Source organism: Onychostoma macrolepis, chromosome 16, assembly GCF_012432095.1.
Source record: "Onychostoma macrolepis isolate SWU-2019 chromosome 16, ASM1243209v1, whole genome shotgun sequence".
NCBI lineage: Eukaryota > Metazoa > Chordata > Actinopteri > Cypriniformes > Cyprinidae > Onychostoma > Onychostoma macrolepis.
In genome coordinates this window covers 25,589,964-25,610,360 of record NC_081170.1, presented here as the reverse complement: position 1 = coordinate 25,610,360, position 20,397 = coordinate 25,589,964, and the positions used below count along the sequence as shown (strand labels likewise).

At 37.3% G+C, this 20,397-nt stretch overlaps 1 protein-coding gene across 3 annotated transcripts in view; it reads left to right on the top strand.

Annotated features, from left to right (window-relative positions):
* grb10b (growth factor receptor-bound protein 10b) overlaps window positions 1–20,397 on the top strand; it is a 108,182-nt gene that overhangs the window by 34,035 nt on the left and 53,750 nt on the right. For 2 of the 3 annotated variants that reach the window (XM_058745869.1, XM_058745870.1), the window contains exon 3: window positions 13,035–13,131. In XM_058745869.1, coding sequence (XP_058601852.1) covers window positions 13,035–13,131 — 97 coding nt within the window. The remainder of the gene's footprint in view (window positions 1–13,034; window positions 13,132–20,397) is intronic. The other variant, XM_058745871.1, reaches the window with a different exon arrangement.

The following is a 20,397-nucleotide window of genomic DNA, read 5'->3' as shown; positions in this document are numbered from 1 at the left end:
AGCAGAGCGTTGTGAAGAAATGCCAAATGTTAATGACAGTGGAATGTTTTGGGCATTTTGTTTAAAACTGCCCTTTTTTGATCTGGAATATATCCAAGCATGCATTTAAATGTATCCATAACCAAGTTATGAGAGGCTGTACTATATTATGAATACTGTCACAACATTTTATGAATCCATTTCTTTATAATATTTAAGACACAAATTGTAATTAAATTAAATTAATTTATTGATTTCTATACATTAAGGGGCTTCTGTTTTCTTCCTTTCTGATGGTTTATTATTATTTTATTGTGTACTGTAAAAACTGATAGTTCACCTACTTTAGTTTACGTTTTTGTATGGTTTCTGAGAGCATGTGAGAGCTAGGGCTTCTGTGTATTTTGAATGTACAGTACCTGACATGAGCAGTAGATTTAGAGTCTAAGCCTGAATGAAGATGGGGTTACAGTGAATGGCCATTGCATCAGTGTGCATTCCTTTGGGCTGAACGCATTGGATTCACATGGTGAAACCTGACGTAAGAGCATCTAAATTCTAGCTTTATTCTTTGGAGTAACTGGCTGGTTTTGAAGAGCTCTCCTTGACTGGCATTGTTTACATCCATGTTAAGCAGTTGAAACCCAATTGGGAAATATCAATCAGGCATATCGCCCTGTGGAGGTCTGGTATTGGTACAGCTTGATTATTAGGCATGTTGTCTCTTGAGGACTTCTTAATGCAAAATACCCAGACGCTCTGATGTGAAATTAGCGTGTCCATTTCATTATTCTTGTCAAATAATGCATGTGTACGTTTTATATAAAATATCAAAAATTACTGTATAACTGTGTTATTGTATAACTAGCTACTTTTATATTTATTGGCAGTTTTTTATCACTTTAAAAACATTTTTACCTTTTTTTTTTTAACAAATCGAGCGTAGCATTAGTTTTAGCAGGTCACGTCAGTCAAGCTTGCATCAGCTAATCTGCATCTACCTACAGTACAGGAATACCAAACCGATCACCGCTTCCCTATATAAGGTCCATTCAGTATTATTCAGCAGCTTATCGCATTACTCATCAGCAAATTACCCTTCTCCAGCCCCAGCTCCTCCTTTCATCCACAGTCAGGACTTGGCCTTCTGATATTCTTTGTTGAATCAGATTCCTTTATCTTGAATTTTGTTGTTACATTAAATTGTCATTAAGAACAATAATGATATCTTCTACATTTATGTTGGTTCTGTTCTGTTTTACCCTAAGTGGGTTACTGATCTCCCTGCTCTTATGCTAGGCTGCATGGATGGGCAGGGAGTTTTTTGCCCAGAACAGAACCATACAGCCTTTGATGATAGTGATCCTGACAGAATTACATTTATTTTTGCTAATTTTTGCCTTGCATTTGCAGACTTTTTTATCCTTGTCAAGTCAAGTCACCTTTATTTATACAGCGCTTTTAACAATACAGATTGTGTCAAAGCAACTTTCCAATAGCAAAATAGGAAAATAGTGTGTCATTAATGTAAAATGACAAGAATAAACACTCAATTTTCAGTTAAAGGCATTTCATTATTGAATTCAATGATGTCATCATCCAGCTCAGTTCAGTTTAAATGGTATCTGTGCAATAAAGTCGATGATATTGCTGGAAATTAAGTGTCCCCAACTAAGCAAGCCAGAGGTGACAGCGGCAAGGAACCAAAACTCCATCGGTGACAGAATGGAGAAAAAACACCTTGGGAGAAACCAGGCTCAGTCGGGGGCCAGTTCTCCTCTGACCAGATGAACCAGCAGTTCAATTCCAACCGCAGCAAAGTCAGATTGTGTAAAGGACTTATCTGGTTCCCGAGGTCTTGTCCCGATGGCCGTCTAGGTGACAAGGTCTTCACTGGGGATCTGTCTCTGGGGCTCATTTAGGTGTCCTGATCTCCGCTGACGTTCAGGGCTGTAGAGGTCATCTCTAGGTGCTGATCCACCATCTGATCTGGATACGGACTGGATCCGGGTGACTGCAGTGACCATCTGATCTGGATACGGACTGGATCAGATGGCTACGGTTATTTCGGAATAAGAAAGAAACAGACTAATATTAGCGTAGATGTCATTCTTCTTACGATGTAACAAGTACATCGGGTGTAATGGGAAGTGTTCCCGGTTCTGGTTGACATAATTGATGCAGCCTAACAATCCTTTTAACGAATTTGAATATTAGAAGCGTATTAGTGTGTTATGTGTACGCCAGGTTAAAGAGATGGGTCTTTAATCTAGATTTAAACTGACAGAGTGTGTAAGCCTCCCAAACAGTGTTAGGTAGATTGTTCCAGAGTTTGGGTGCTAAATAGGAAAAGGATCTGCCGCCCGCAGTTGATTTTGATATTCTAGGTATTATAAAATGGCCAGAGGTTTGAGAACGCAGTGGACGTGGAGTACTATAATGTGATAAGAGCTCGCTCAAGTTCTGAGGAGCTAAACCATTCAAGGCTTTAAAAGTAATTAACAAGATTAAAATCTGTACGATGTTTAATATGGAGCCAATGCAGTGTTGACAGAACCGGGCTAATGTGGTCATACTTCCTGGTTCTAGTAAGAACTCTAGCTGCTGCATTTTGTACCATCTGGAGTTTGTTTATTAAGCGTGCAGAACAACCACCCAATAAAGCATTACAAAATTCTAACCTTGAGGTCATAAATGCATGAATTAACATTTCTGCATTTGACTTTGAGAGCATAGGTCTCAATTTATATATATTTTTAAGATGAAAAAATGCAGTTTTAAAAATGCTAGAAACGTGGCTGTCAAAGGAAAGATTGCTATCAAATAGCACACCTATTTCCTAACTGATGATAAAGAATTTACAGAGCAGCCGTCAAGTGTTAGATAGTGTTCTAGGTTATTACATGTGGGGGTTTTAGGTCCGATAATTAACACCTCTGTTTTTTTCAGAATTTAGCAGTAAGAAATGACTCATCATCCAGTTTTTTATATCGTCTATGCATTCCGTTAGTTTCTCAATTTGGTGTGTTTTGCTGGGCCGCGAATAAATATAGAGCAGAGTATCATCAACATAACAGTGAAAGCTAACACCGTGTTTCCTGATGATATTTCCTAAGGGTAACATGTAAAATGTGAAAAGTAACGGCCCTAGTACTGATCCTTGAGGTACTCCATACTGCACTTGTGATCGATATGATACCTCTTCATTTACTGCTACAAAACTGATGGCGGTCAGATAAATATGATTTGAACCATGCTAATGCACTTCCACTAATGCCAACAAAGTTTTCTTGTCTATTCAAAAGAATGTTGTGGTCGATAGTGTCGAACGCAGCGCTAAGATCCAGTAGCACTAAGAGAAAGATACAACCATGATCAGATGATAAGAGCAGGTAATTTGTAACTCTAATGAGAGCAGTCTCAGTACTATGAAACGGTCTAAATCCTGACTGGAAATTCTCACAGATACCATTTTTCTCTAAGAAGGAATATAATTGTGAGGATACTACCTATTCTAGTATCTTTGACAGAAAAGGGAGATTCGAGATTAATTTAATGAGAGGCTTAATAACAGCCAATTTGAAGGTTTTGGGGACATATCCTATTGACAATGACGAATTAATAATAGCCAAAAGAGGATCTATGACTTCTGGAAGCAGCTCTTTTAGTAGTTTAGATGGAATAGGGTCTAACATACATGTTGTTGGTTTAGATGATTTAACAAGTTTATACAATTCTTCCTCTCCTATAGTAGAGAATGAGTGGAATTGTTCCTCAGGGGATCTATAGTGCACTATCTGATGCGATACTGTAGCTGATGGCTGCATGGTTGCAATTTTATCTCTAATAGTATCGATCTTGGAAGTAAAATAGTTCATAAAGTCATTACTGCTGTGCTGTTGGGAAATGTCAACACCTGCTGATGCTTTATTTATTGTAAATTTAGCCACTGTATTGAACAAATACCTGGGGTTACGTTTGTTTTCTTCTAAAAGAGATGAAAAGTAATCAGATCTAGCAGTTTTTTATGCTTTTCTGTAGGATAGGGTACTTTCCTGCCAAGCAATGCAAAATACCTCTAGTTTTGTTTTCCTCCAGCTGCGCTCCATTTTCTGGGCTGCTCTCTTTAAAGCGCGAGTGTGCTCATTATACCACAGTGTTGGACTCTTTTCCTTAATCTTCCCTAAGCATAAAGGAGCAATCGTATCTAAAGTGCTAGAAAAGAGAGAGTCTATAGTTTCTGTTACATCATCAAGTTTTTCTGTGCTGTTGGATATGCTGAGGAATTGAGATAAATCAGTGTAATGGAGCCGACGAGACGTGAGCTGTACGGATCCATGTGCAAGCTTTAATTCAGAAACATAGTCAAACATCAGCAAACCGGTATGACACAGGCAAGACAAAAGAGCAATCCTAAACAGGCTTGACTCAGACAACAACAAACGTAATACAGAGGGCTTGACAAAAGGGGTAATCCGTAAACGTGAGCATAAGTCCAGGTGAGGAGCAAACACAGTCCGAAACAGCAAGCAAAGGGTTAATCCAAGATACGTGTCAAGAATCTGGAACCAGGAAAACAGGCAAGGCAAGACTATGAAAACTGGAGCAGGCTACGTAAAGTAGCTATCAGCTATTTCAGTGATAAACGCTAAACAATACTCAGTGATCTGACTGAGGAAGACCATGGCTTAAAGTGTGATGAAAGTGTTAAAGTGTGTCATCAGTGCAATGGATGATGGGAATTGTAGTCCGTGGTGATGTGCAACAGTTAGTGTAGTTCAAGAGTCAATGTGGTGAGCGAGTGACCTCTGGTGGTGAGTGAACGGAAGTTCATAGACCGGATTCGTGACAATCAGGAAGATTATTTACAAAGCAGTCTTTTGTGATAGAAGTGATGGTTCTACCATACTTGTAACAAGGAGTAGAATTTACAGTTTTAGCTATATATTTACATAATAATAGCTATAATTTACATAAGACTAGAAAATTATCTGAGATATCATCACTTTGCTGTAGGGCTGCACGATATTTATTGCTCATCTTGTCAGTAAAGCTGGTTCTGTAATCAGCGGTAATTTCCATCACGTGCGTGATCTCACATGGAGCTGCATTTACCACACTGAGCAGTTGTTCACTAACAAGCTGCGCAAATCCATGTTCATTATCAACGTGGTTTTGCGCAGCTTGAAATATGAGATGTGATGTGTGAAGAAAACAGGTAAATTAATGTGAATATCACTAATTTTACAAATTCATAATTTGTAATTTGTTAATTTTTAAATATTTATAGTCAAATTATATTCTAATAATTTTAGAATACATAAATATTGCAAAAATATTTAAAATAACTACATATTTTTATTTTTATTTTTGTTAATATTTTTTATTGAAGGAAGAACAGGGTGATATATTACATACAAAGAGTTGACAAAGTTTACAACTGCATATTTTTTTTTACCACAACTGAAGTGTTTTGAGAAATTTGTTCATAATGGGTCAGCAAGGAAAATAAAACAAAAATGACACAATTTGCCTATGTATTTGCCATGCATATCCATACGTGGACATTGTTAAATAATCTAGAGTTTGAAAAGAGTATTTTAAGAGAGTTTAGGAAAGCCCATTTGGCCTCAAGTACCCATAGCTGAAGAAACTTATATGCTAAAGAGGATCCGACAGACTACACCTCTAAGCATTTTCAATGCATTTGGGAGGAGGAGGAGGAATGGTAGAGGCTTTTAGATAGTGGTAAATAAAATGAATCCGCCCACAGCATCTGTCTGTGCCTGTGTAAGTCTGGTAAGTAAGTGGGATTCTGGGCCGGGCTCCAGGCTTGGCTAATGCAGGGGGACTGGAGGCCTGCCACAGCACTTCAAGGAGAGCTCCCTAACTACTGTTTTAAAAGAACTGCTGAACTGGCTTTTATTGAGCTGCGCCTCTCGCCTTTGTGCTCTCAATTAAGATGATGAGCTAATGTTTGAATTGCCCTGAAAGTGTAAGCTCCTACTTTCAGATCTTCATTAAGCGTGAACTTGAATTGAATAAAAATGTATAGCTAAGCGAGTGTTACGCTAATTTACTCACTTTTCGTGCGCATCCATAATTAAAGAGGCCTTGATATAATAGCCTAATAAATCACGTAGGCTGGTAAATTGAATTGATATGTGGCATATCAAGCAAACTGTAAACTGGGAGGCAATACATCTTTTGAATTTCAAGTGAGAACTCGTCCATTTTCTGTGAATGGTAAAAGTATGCAAGTTTGGCGTATGTTTGTGTTTTCTTAGCTTAGTCTAAGAGGATGTTTTTGGTCGGAGGAACATTACGTTTGCCAGTTGAAGAGGAACTGCTCCAGAAATGTGGGTTTGTCATTAGCTTACCAGTCATATTGGCTTTTTTCTCATACTGCTTTAGCCATTAAAGTGCCTGTTGTTGGAGCGTATTGGTATTTTCAGAGCTGTAAATTATTCGCCTCAAGTTTTATAGCTGTTTTCAGAGTGAATCAAGACAACATATGGTTCCTTGTTCCTGGAAGTCAATTTTCCTTTTCTTGGTATTTCTAAGAACTTGAGGATTCTGTATCAAGGTCTTTTATGTTTTTGACATCCAGACACTTCCAGACGCTTTCTCTGAATTGTCTGGTTCATCCCATACAGAAATGTAATATATGAAATATATTGTCTTATATCAAGACTGATATTGTCATGTTACATGTAAGTCCATATGTAATTTTCACATTCAGTACATACATTCTCTGAATAGATGAAGATGTAATTTTATAACATATACTGTATAAAATCCCCATAGTAAAATTTGTATGTTAACATTTTAGTTTAGGGACCAACTCTCAGTATTAACTTAGCATGCATATTACTAGGATTTTGGTTATTTATTAGTACTTATAAAGCACATATCAATGCCTCAGTCCTACCCCATGCATAAACTTAACAACTACCTTACTAACCTAATTAATAAGCAGCAAATTAGAGGTTTATTGAGGCAAAAGTTGTAGTTAATAGTTAGTTAATAGAGAAAATTGGTGTGTATTTACCAGAGAATCATCATTAAAGAATAATATAGCACAGTTTCCGCCAAAAAAAAAAAAAAAAAACATCTCTTTTCATCATTGATAATAAGGAACCCTTTTCTTAGCATTAAATCAGTGAGATTCCTTAAGGAATGAACTATGCAATTCCATTTAAAATGTATTAAAATTGAAAACTATTTAAATTGAAGCAACATTGTACAATATTACTGTTTTTTATTATTAAATAGATGCAGGCTAAATGGGCATAAGAGATTTGCTTCACAAACATTAAAATAAAATAACATAAAATAAAATTAAAACAATGAATAGTGTTCATCTGTATGACTCTAATATGCCTGTTCCTTTTGAATATTTATTCAATATTTATGCCACAATCTATACACATAACAGACCAATTTACAGTTGCTGTGAGTAAAAGGAAAAATACTTTATGAATGTGGCTCTGTATTCACAGTGTAATCCGTCCTGCCAGAGTAGCCTGACCATCTGAGGATAAGCGTGACTGCAATGTCACCTTTTGTACCTTAAGCATTATATTAGTACAGCTGATCTGAAGGATAACCAAGTCAGCACACAAAATGCTTGACATAGCTATGTTTATTGACTAAATTGTGTCAAGAACCCTGTGTTTTAGAGTATACACACAACACAAGTAGGTTAAATCAAGTCTGGTTTGTATAGGAGATGTATGAACCTTAATAAACACCTCATGGATATATATTGCATCCACTTGTTAGCAGAAACTTGATCTATGTATGACAGCACATGGAGGGTTATGACTTTACATTACATGCGTGTTTGGGGATAAATTAACCACAGCACCCTTGAATAGTTCCCTTAAAACACTCCTTGCGAGATGTGTGTGATTGCAGGTTTCTTTTCTTTTCTTTGTCTAAATATAGCCTTGATATTAAAAGGTGATATTTATCTAGTACTGTATGTATTTATGTATTTTATTTAATTCATTCATTCTTCACACATCACTTATATTTTAAATAAAAATGTTCTTCACTGAAACAGAATTCTTCTTGATAACCAACTACCCAAACTTTATTTTCGGCAAATTGTTGCTTGTGGTGGACAGTCATAATGTAAAAACTGATATACTGTACTTTTTTTCATTAAATATGTAAATTATTTATATTGAGATATTTTAGTAAATATCATGCAAATCACAATCATACAAATCGCAACAACATTAACAACAGCAATAATAATAATAATAATAATCATTTATTATTATTATTATTATTATTATTATATTTATGATGGATGTTCTTATTTTAAATTGCAAGTCTGGGACAAGAATCAAGCAATGAAATGTATAAATAAATGGTATTTTGAAAAGTAACAAAACTAAATTATGAAAGAATAATATTAATTTGTGTAAAAACTGATTTTTCATTAAAAATATCTAAATTATATATATGTAATAATAATGATAATAAAGGGTTCATATTTTAAATTGCAAGTCTGGGACATGACTCAAACAATAAAAGGTATAAATAAATTATGAAAGAATTTGTAAGAGCATTGTTTAACCTTCATATGTTTGTTTAAACAAAAATCAACCCCTATCCATAGAATTTGCTTTTATAAAATGGTCCTTGTTATAAAACATCTTTGTATAACATCTAACATTACTCAAATTTTAGTTTCTTGTTTAAACCGATTAACTTTCCCAAGATCTCTGAAAAAGTTCTGTAAAGTCAGCAAAGAGGCAACACAGACCTATAGATTATGGTCCCAGACAAACTTAAAGCGTGATATTAGAGGTCTTAGCTCTGTCTGGGCCTTCTGCTGAGTTCAGTCAGACAGAACCACTGTGGCTTCCCTCAGTACAAGTATGGGTTGAACTTAGAACGGATCAGTCACACTCGGCTAGCTAGAACCCCCACACACGCTCACATACACACAGTCTCTCTGCCCTTAAGAACATTTCAGACTTTTAATGCTAATGTCCAGACGCATTGCTTTAGGATTATCTATAAGGCTGCAGGAGACCACAAGAAGAGACTAGAAGTCCTTTCTGGTTCAAAACGTCATCTGACCATTTGACCACAGCAATATACAGGTGCATCTCAATAAATTAGAATGTCGTGGAAAAGTTCATTTATTTCAGTAATTCAACTAAAATTGTGAAACTCGTGTATTAAATAAATTCAAAGCACACAGACTGAAGTAGTTTAAGTGTTTGGTTCTTTTAATTGTGATGATTTTGACTCACATTTAACAAAAATCTCAACAAATTATAATACTTCATAAGACAAATAAAAAAAAACATTTTTAGTGAATTGTTGGCCTTCTGGAAAGTATGTTCATTTACTGTATATGTACTCAATACTTGGTAGGGGCTCCTTTTGCTTTAATTACTGCCTCAATTTGGCGTGGCATGGAGGTGATCAGTTTGTGGCACTGCTGAGGTGGTATGGAAGCCCAGGTTTCTTTGACAGTGGCCTTCAGCTCATCTGCATTTTTTGGTCTCTTGTTTCTCATTTTCCTCTTGACAATACTCCATAGATTCTCTATGGGGTTCAGGTCTGGTGAGTTTGCTGGCCAGTCAAGCACACCAACACCATGGTCATTTAACCAACTTTTGGTGCTTTTGGCAGTGTGGGCATTTGCCAAATCCTGCTGGAAAATGAAATCAGCATCTTCCAAAGCTGGTCAGCAGAAGGAAGCATGAAGTGCTTCAAAATGGTAAACGGGTGCAGTGACTTTGGTTTTCAAAAAACACAATGGACCAATACCAGCAGATGACATTGCACCCCAAATCATCACAGACTGTGGAAACTTAACACTGGACTTCAAGCAACTTGGGCTATGAGCTTCTCCACCCTTCCTCCAGACTCTAGGACCTTGGTTTCCAAATGAAATACAAAACTTGCTCTCATCTGAAAAGAGGACTTTGGACCTCTGGGCAACAGTCCAGTTCTTCTTCTCCTTAGCCCAGGTAAGACGCCTCTGACGTTGTCTGTGGTTTAACAAGAGGAATACAACAACTGTAGCCAAATTCCTTGACACGTCTGTGTGTGGTGGCTCTTGATGCCTTGATCCCAGCCTCAGTCCATTCCTTGTGAAGTTCACCCAAATTCTTGAATCGATTTAGCTTGACAATCCTCATAAGGCTGCGGTTCTCTCGGTTGGTTGTGCATCTTTTTCTTCCACACTTTTTCCTTCCACTCAACTTTCTGTTAACATGCTTGGATACAGCACTCTGTGAACAGCCAGCTTCTTTGGCAATGAATGTTTGTGGCTATCCTTGTGAAGGGTGTCAATGATTGTCTTCTGGACAACTGTCAGATCAGCAGTCTTCCCCATGATTGTGTAGCCTAGTGAAGCAAACTGAGAGACCATTTTGAAGGCTCAGGAAACCTTTGCAGGTGTTTTGAGTTGATTAGCTGATTGGCATGTCACCATATTCTAATTTGTTGAGATAGTGAATTGGTGGGTTTTTGTTAAACGTGAGCCAAAATCATCACAATTAAAAGAACCAAAGATTTAAACTACTTCAGTCTGTGTGCATTGAACATATTTAATACACAAGTTTCACAATTTGAGTTGAATTACTGAAATAAATGAACTTTTCCACAACATTCTAATTTATTGAGATGCACGTGTAGTTTGCACAGAACAGATTAGACAGGCTGTTGGCTCCAAGTGCTGAATCCAACCAGAAATAAAAATAAATAAATAAATAAATATTGAAATATTGAATTGTTGAAGCATCAGGAATTTAAAAGTGCATGAATACTAAATTTGAAGAACAAAGACTTGAGATGTGGTGTACATGGGAATATAAAATGAATTATTATTTTGCTAAATAAACTGGAGATTCTTCTTTAAACTTTTGAATTCCATGTTCGAATGTTATTTATTTATTTATATTATTTTTATTCTTGTGGTTGACACTTTCAACAGCATTTGGTAAAATGCCACTGCCAAAATTTAAAAAACCCTAATAAGTCACAGTTTTTAGGAAAAACTAGTATGATAGACAGATTCAAAATTGCATAAACTAGCTGCAAATTTGCAAAAATGTCACTTGGCAGCAGTACCCATAAAGTAGTCAACTACACTAGATGTCTTCTGAAAATAAAACCAATAACACATTACTGTAAAAAAAATAAATAAATAAAAATAATCAAATTATTCTAAAGAGTGGTGTTTGGCAAACATCACTATTTCCTCACACTTTGGAAAAAAAAAAGTTTTAAACTCATCCTACATTGCCCTATGGATGCCTCAAATCGTATAGTTTGTTGAGAAGAGGTGTGGAAATTAATAATTGGTACTGATTGTTGTTATAATACAAAGTTTATATTTGTCATACATAACATTTATATTACATTTATACAACTGTATTGTAAATACATGTATGCCACCATTGAACAGCTTTAAAAAGTCTGTGTTAATACACATAGGCTACATTAATGCCATATCAGATGTAGCTTTTGTTCTGTTGGTTTAGTGTAAAGATGTTTTGTTGATGAAAATTTATTTGTAACAGTCTAGTTTTCTGATTGAAGTATTTGGTAAATCTAAGCATTTGGCCTAAAAGGCAATACAGACACATTTAATAATTATAACAATGATCTTTAAAAAGGTATTTAAAAAAAAAAAAAAAAGACCCTGGAAATCAATCACAATGGGCAAATATTGTCCCTTTATGGAAAAGTTCATTTCTGACCATGTGTCAGATTATTTCCTTCAGGCAGGAGTCATATAGGGTCCCAAATTCTGTTTCATCGTGAAAAATGGTCACAATAAATGATATCTAGATATTCATCAGCATTAAAATGTGTTTGACCAAAAATGTCAACACACCAGTTCCTTTTGCATTTGGTATCATTCAGCACGGCTGCATGTGTGCGGCATCTTCACATTTACATAAGAAAACAAAACAATCTTGCTCTGGTTCTGGAACATTGTATGTAACATTCAGAAACCATAAAACTACTGACACTCTGCAGCCACATCACAGCCAGATTCTGGGTTTTGCGGTCTCGCTCTGAGAACCATCTCCAAATACAAGAGTGCCGCAGGACATTCTGTTCCCAGCTCGTGCTGTGAAAGCTCCAATCAGCACTGAAAGAGATATCCCACAATCCTTGATCCTACTGCGCTCAAACCCAGCTTTTTGTTTTTGTACAGCATCCAAGAGTTCAAAGTGTTCCCCTCTGGTGAGACAGCAGAGAGGCTCTGTTTTGGAAAGGAATGAGTTTTTGAATCGAGTCGCCACCTGTAGTTTACACACAGAGAACGTGGCTCCCAGCTGCCAGTCGCTTTAGATCTTGTTCCGTGAATACAATGGCACAGTTTCAGCTGATCACATGGCAGGGCCGCGTCTGGACGGTGTTGTTTTTCTCATAGCCTGTAAACACGGCCGTGACCCTCCCCGGATACGGCAGGGGGGCTTCTGAGGACAAGGAGAGGGCCTCCTCTCTTCTCTTTCATCACAGATTGGGCAATTGCTTCATAGAAGTTCATTCCTGAAAATGGATGGGAGAATTTGTATACATGTGAACATGCATTGTACCTTAACACGCATCAGACATGGTCTTGTTTTCTAGTAAAAAGGTTATTTGTTTATTTAAAATTGTATTATGTAATGAAACTTGTTTTTAGTGACTACATTTAATATTTTGTTCTTTTTTTGAAACATAAACCTCTGTAAATAAATAAATAAAAATGCTTAAAACAAGAAATTCAGATGAGAAGATAAGAGCATTCTATGCAATTTAAGATATGTATATAACTGCTAAATGTACCTTTTAGATATTTTACTGGGGAAAAACTACTGATTTACAGTATGATGAAATTCCTAGACAACATTTTGGAGGGATCGCCTATTTTCCATGCTTGTTCTGTCAGACTTAAATTGATATATTCCTTCATGGATAATAAAAAGTGTGTGTCTTTGTGTGTGTGTGTGAAAGAGAGAGAGTGGTGTGACTAATGTCAAAAAATGCTTTTAGCATGACCGCTTTATTGGCTTCTGTCTCAGCAGGATAATGTAGACCGAGCTGCCAATCACAGACAGGCAGATTTGATTGGACCAGGTTTTCAGCAGTCAACCAATCGGAATTCACACAACCATCAAGGTCAGTGAACTAATAATTTGCATGCACACTTCATAAATTTCTTAAAATAAGATACTCTGGCTCCAATGTTTGTAATGACAGTAATTTTATTTTTTATGGTTATGGTGTATGGTCTTAATATCCAAAACAGAGGTAAAGCGTTTTTTATAGATGTGCAGAATTGCTTCTAGTTTAATAACTCACACAATTAACAAGTGAGTATGTGTGTGCATACTTGATTATGGGCGGGGGCCGTCTGTCTCACACACTTGGACTTGGGTGGGGGCTGTCTGTCGTAGATGCCTTTTATAGTTGGAGACTTGCTCATTAAGTTCAAACTGGGATCTATATTCAGGGCTCTTCCGCTGTAAACACTCCAGCAGTTCAAAGGCTTGATTTGTAAAGACACAGGGTGCCACTCATTAAGCCTCCAACCTAATTGTGCCATACAAAAATACAGAGGCATGATATTTGGAGCATGAGATTTAAGCACAATATCGCCTCAGCATGGGAGGTAGAGCCTGAAGTTTTGTTTTTTTCTGAAAATCTGATGTTGTCATTGAAGTAAATGGAGCAGAAATTTTTCATTTAGGACTTCTCAGAGTGCGCCGAAAAAATCCTCACAGCTGTGACTACACTAAACTATTGGCTCTGATCATTTAAAGGCCCTTAGTATTTAATTTGCTGAGTGGTGTTTGTTGAACACAGTTACATATATATATATATATATATATATATATATATATATATATATATATATATACAGTATATACATATACTCTGTTGATTTGTGGATTTTTAACACTGTGTAATAATGTTTATTCAGAGTATTATATAAACACTCTTATCACACAACTAAATGAATGAATGTATAAAAAAAACTAGTTTGTTCCCATGTCTATTCTTTGACCCTGCAGTTTTCATACTCCATTGAAAACAACAAACTGTGACAACAAAGGTCTTATTTTGGGATGTCGGAATGCAGCTAAGAATAGATGAGAAGCATTTGTACGTCAGATCTCAGATTGAGGCCAGAAATATTCGTTGCTGTGTCGAAATGCCATGTGACGTTTAAAGCTATGATTTTACAGCTAAAACCTCTGGCATACTTATAATCTTTTAATAGAGTTAAAGACCACACTCTATTATTTGTTATGAAGTTAACTGGCTTATGAAGTTTATTGAAACTGAAGTGCTTTGTTGAAATGTGACATTGTAGGCTTTTAGCTCAAATGGATTACATTTGATGGGTCTAAGTAAATGTTTTGCTTTCTGAGGTCTGTCATTTATCCTCTCTCATGAAAGGAGCATTCAAAACCGAATGACAATGAAGTTACATTATCAACTATAAGTGTTATTCAGCTTAGGTTTTATTAAGAATGCATGATTTGTATGTATATACGATTTTGTGTTCTGCAGAAGAAAGGCATGCAGTCATGCAGTTTTTAGTATGAGCTTTCATACTAAATTAACTATCAGTTTAATTGAGATATTTACTAGTTCTGGGTTTGAAACTGAAAGGCTGGATCGGACCACTGCAGAGTTATTCAAAGTATTCCTTTGCTGAGGTCAGTGTGTCTCCTACACCGCATGTTCTGATGGACCCTTGGGCAGCAATATCCAGGGCATTGCATTCTTTAGAAGAAAGAGAGGTTTTAGTGTGGTGGGCGGATGGGGCTTATAAGATTATGGAAGGTGAGGTATATGAAACTCTGATTAGATTGATGTTTCCCAAGAACAGGCCCTGATCCCCATTATTGTTTTTCCAGATTTTCCCTCTCTCGCTCTGCTCTTGGACTGCCAGGGGCATTTTTACCCATCATTCTCTCTTTGACTGCTTTTACATGCACACCAAAAAACTGCTTATTGCAAGAAAGCCGTTTAGAACATGAAAGCGGCAAATAGAAATTAAATTTATGTCATTTTCTTACCCGGTCGTTTCAAACCTTTGTAGCTTCCTTTCTTTTCTGTGGAATGACAAAGAAGATATTTTTAAGGATATTGGTAACCGAAGAGTTTTGGTTACCATTGACTTCTATTAATGGAGAAAAACACATTCATGTTCCACAGATAAAAAGGAAGACAGTTTTGTAATGAGGGTGAGTAAATGTTGACAGAATTTAGTTTTTCGGGTGAACTGTCCCTTTAACCCACATGTAAATTGTATTCAATACCATCAGTAAACCGTTTTCTCTGTACCTTTCTGTTACTTCAGCTATCACGAGCAAAAGCACACTCTACTGTTGTGGCCACATTTCAATTCATATGGCAGAATTCCACAGACAAAATGCAGTCTTCTCATTAGGAATTTTGCGGGAAGGACATGTGAGACAAAAATTTCCTTTCATGGATTTTACATCGGCTTCAAGTTTGTTGAGCACAACAGTTGTTAGTCCAGAACAGTTTTGTTGTGGACTAACTTTAATGGTCACAATTTATTTTAAGGACCAATTCTCACTATTGACTAACAATCATCTACAATTTTGATACTTTTTGACACTTTTAATGATGTTCTTTTTATCTTTTTTTGAATGTGACAGATCCCATCCCCATTTACTTTATGGTACTGTATATGTTGGAGGATCAGGATCACCCTGAATCTCCATTATTTTTCAAAAACACAACTCAGGTTCATATTTATTTTTGATCCTTCTCCAACTCCTTCTCTATATGAAACCCCCACCCTATATATCTCCCTCCTTCCCTCCTGTCCACCCCTCCTGTTTGGTGCTTATATGAAGGCACTGTATTGTTTGGCCAACTTGGGAATTCCTTAGAGTGCTGACTATATCTGTGAAAAGACTAGCTCCACTGCCTCCTTTCATATGTATACTTCCGTGTGTTTTTGAGGCACATATCTCCCCCCATGGGTCTTCTACGGGACGCTCCTGCCCAAGCTACTCCTCTTTTCTCCTTTTATTACGCCCGTCTCTTTGTTCACTCACAATTTGCATGTTAATTGTCACCAGCTGGATGGTCTAATGGACTCAGTCGTAAACATGGTGCTATAAAACATGTTTTAAAACTTTTGCATTTGTCTTTAACAGTCTTTGGCATAACTGAACCAATTTAACCACTTTGTTTTTGGCAAAGAATCAGCAGTCTCAAAAGTAGATTAGCTTAATGTATTTTGTATTTTGTCACTGTGCCACTGAATCAGATACACTGAATCAGATACAGCACACCATTGCTAAAGTGAACCCATATGGAAATCACTGACATATCAGGGTGTGTTTTGAGCATCACCCTTTAATAATTGTTGGAAATCATTTAATTAGACAAATATAGTCCTTAGTCTGTCGTCGACCATCCTGCGCCTCGGGACTCCACTCCTCCGGCTGCGCCTCATCCCAGCTCCTCCATCCCTTCGGATCATCCTCAGTCCTGTGTCACTCCAGCTCCACCGTGGCCATCTGGATCCCGTCTCCGCTTCGGTCGCCGGTGCCTTCTGCTCCGCCTTGGTCCCCCGGATCCTCCCCGTCGCCCTGGCTCATCGGCTCTCCGTCTCCACCTCGGGCTCCTCCTCCACCTGCTCCGCGGCTGTTGGTTGGCCCCCCAGAGTTGGCGGCCATTCCTCCTCCATGGCTCCTCCCTCCGTCAGCTCCACCGTGGGCCGTCATTATAGGTGTGGCCTGGGTCCTACTTGACTCCTCCTGTTCTGGCTCCCTTCTGTTGTCTCCCTGGCTCCTCCCTCCATCATCCCATCCCTGGTCTCTGCCCGTTGTCCTCCTCCCGGATATCTGTCTTCCTCCTGAGCCTCCTCCCAAAGCTCCCACCTATGCCTCCCTCTGTTGTTTACGGCGCGTGGACGCGCCTTCCAGGAGGGATTTGACCTGTTTAGTCATGCGTTTCAGTTCCTGTTTTGCCTTATTTGGTCTTGTTCCTGTCCTTGTTTAGTTTGATTACTAGTTGATTCCCCGCACATGTCTGTCCCTCGTTATCTTGTGTTTATTAGCCCCAGTTTGTTCAGTTAGTGTTTGTCGGGTCTACTTGTTTTCTACATGTGTTGCTCAAGCTCCTGTTTTGATTATTTCCAGTGTTTCCTTGATTAAAGACTGTAAAACATTCCCTCATGCCTCCCACATCTTCCTGCAACAGCGTAACGTGACATTAGTCCCTTTCTTTAAATTAATGTATGTAAAATGCTTTTTTAATTTTTTTTTCTTAATGTAGCTCCATCTACTGGTGTCTTTCTTTACACTCACACTGAATGTATTCCATCTAGGGGTGCGCCGATCCGATATTCAGTATCGGTATCGCTCCGATACTGGCATTTTCTGCCGGATCGGGGTATTGGTCAGACGAGACCGATCCAAATCTGATATTGTGCGTATACTATTGTGTTATTGTTAAGACCCACAAAAGCCACAAATACATTATACAACACCATAAAGTTTCCGTGCACTATATTTTAAGTGTTCTGAAGCTGTTAGTTTAAAGGGTAACTAAACCACTGGTCAGAGCCTAACTCCACCCACTGGCAATATTTAAAAAGCGGAGACAGAGGGGACGAACCGACTCCTGACTCGCTGCAGTGGTTTTGACGGCCAAGGGCTTGGTGAGCTCGTGCAGGGGCGTGGTTAGTAAGTGTCATCATATGTCACAGGGGTATGCAACGTCCAGTAGGAAAATTCAACTGCAGTAACTACCGTTCAACCTGAAGAGGGCAGCACTCAGACGTTTTTACACCATATATTGTAGAATTAAAACACTTTATAACCAAATGTCAAAACATTTACTCGAATCAATGCACAGCTCTAATAAAGACACAGTCTTACAGATCATTAACTCAAAAAAGTTGTTTTAGGGTTTAGTTACCCTTTAATGTGAGATACAGATGAATATAGTGGGGGAACTATGACGTCACTTTGTAGGCGGATCGGCTGTTAGCATGAAACTGGTTCCCTCGACAAAAAGCCAATGGGATTTTTCCATAGGCTTTTGGATAATCGCAAAAAATAAGCTCTGTGTTCAATTATAGTTCATGAAACTTACACGTTTTGTCCATCAAGATAATCTTCACAAAATAATATAACGTTGATGAATTTTGAAGCCGAAATAAAAGCGCCAGAACTGAAAAGCTAAACTTAGGCTATAAACGAACTACAGCACCACGGTCGCTCGTCTTCAGTGTCACCACCACCACGCTCCCGACGATTGTTTCAAACTTATTTTTAACATGTTTAGTGAAACGTATTTACTCTGTATAAGAATTTTAATCCACACAACATGAACCTTTTCATATAAACTGGAATAAATACAAAACTAGAACCAAAATAAAACTGAAATGAGACATTAGTAATAAATAGTATAGTGAATAAATGAAATAATCATAACTAAAGGGCATTTAAAGCACGTATTTCTGTACATTTCGAAATAAGGTGCATTAAAAGTCATTATGCCATGGTCTGTCTGAATAGTCAATTCTGATTGGCTGGCAGGTGTTGATTAAATTCCTTGAACTGCACAGGTAGTTCCGGGTCAGTTTAATCACGTTCTATATTAATGCGCTTCCTATAAACATTGGTAACCATAGTAACATACAGTTACAGTTGAATAGTAATACAGACGAAAATAACCGTCATTTTTATCGTTCTGGTCAAATATTGCAGCGCAAATATTATTAACATCTTTAATATGTGAATGCTGGGAAATGACCATGGCATAAACGGTATAATCAACGGCTAGCTGTGTATTAAACGATTTCAATGCATATATCCTTACATATATCCTTGATTAATATGAATATTTTAATTAAAAACATATCCCCGCGTATTTAATCTTTTAAATAACAGTGAGCGAGTCTTTGGATATGGTTAAGATTAAACTTATTTTAGTGAACAAACTACCACATTTCAGTTATCATTTTGTTAGGGTGGGTACACAAAATATTATTTTATCCTTGCTTCTACAATCTCTTTCTAACAACTTCATGCCGCCCTACACATTTATTTTTGACGTGGCTAATAAGCACTATGCATCATTAAAGTTTCACTTTCACCACGTAAAGCCAGTAAATGTGGTGTTTACATGTAATAATCATAATATGAATTTACCTTGTGGTACGAACCCAGAGTCTCCGCATCAGTAAACGATAAAACGAGCATCTTCCCTCCGAAGACATGTCGCATTTCGGGGCAAAGCAAAAAAACATTGTCGAACAACTATATAAAATGCTGTAAACTATTCATTGGTTATCCTAAAATTAATACTACAACTACAAAATACTAAATTGATAAACTGTTCGGCGTGATGACGTTTAATGTCTCCGACAGCGCCTGTAGTCTCATTTAGCAACTTGTTAGCAACCGTCTTTTTTAAGAAACGTAACAGCTTAAAAAAATCACGAGTGTGGTGTGACTGGTGTGTTTTATGTCGTAGAATACAACGTGAAAGTATCTTGAGCTTGTGTGAACCACGGACCTTATTTAACGGATTTAACCAAAATCCCATTCAAAAAACCCATTGACTCAGGGACGATGGAACCGGAAGCGCTAAAATGCACTCGCTTCCGGGTTTTCGCCTACAAAGTGACATCATAGTTCCCCCACTCTATATGTAAATCAGGTTCAAGTAAACTCTTCTCTCTCCTGCGGCTGTCTGTCATCCTCCATTCAGCGTTCAAACTGCGTGTCGCTTTCGGTTACTAGAGTCAAGACGATGAAACTCTCTGCAAGATTATTAAATGTTCCTAATATTATACTTTATCTGTAAATAAAGATACATGGTTTTGCATAAAAGGACTTTATCTTGCAGGACTTTTTCTTCATGCTGTTTTCAAAATCGTGTTGTGTCTGTTAGACCACACGAGCACAGTAACTGAAATTTAAAACTGTTAAAAGAAAAGGCTCAATAAACTATTGTACAGATTTAATACGCTACGCATTAATATCTCTAATCTCTTCACTTTGTGCTTTGAACCTTTCTATGCGGATTTGCGGAGCGCTGTGCTCTGTGACTCCGTGTTGCTTCAAGCACATCATTCTCCGCACAAAATTCGCATAAGCGAGATGTGCATAAGCGCTTTGTGCTGCTCTGTGTTTGGAGCCTTTCATATCAAAATACTTTTGCACAATGAAAGATTATTAATAGCCTTTCTTGATCTTCTTATATATCATATGATTTTATAAAATTGTGCACTCATGATTTTTCTAGAGTAACTTTTGCTACTGAATTATCCACTTACCTAGTTTATAATAGTATTTTTGTCATAGATTTATATCTAGAAACACAGTCAGTGTCCTTCACTGGAATTTACTGGTTCATGAGTCGGATTCCAAGCAGCCA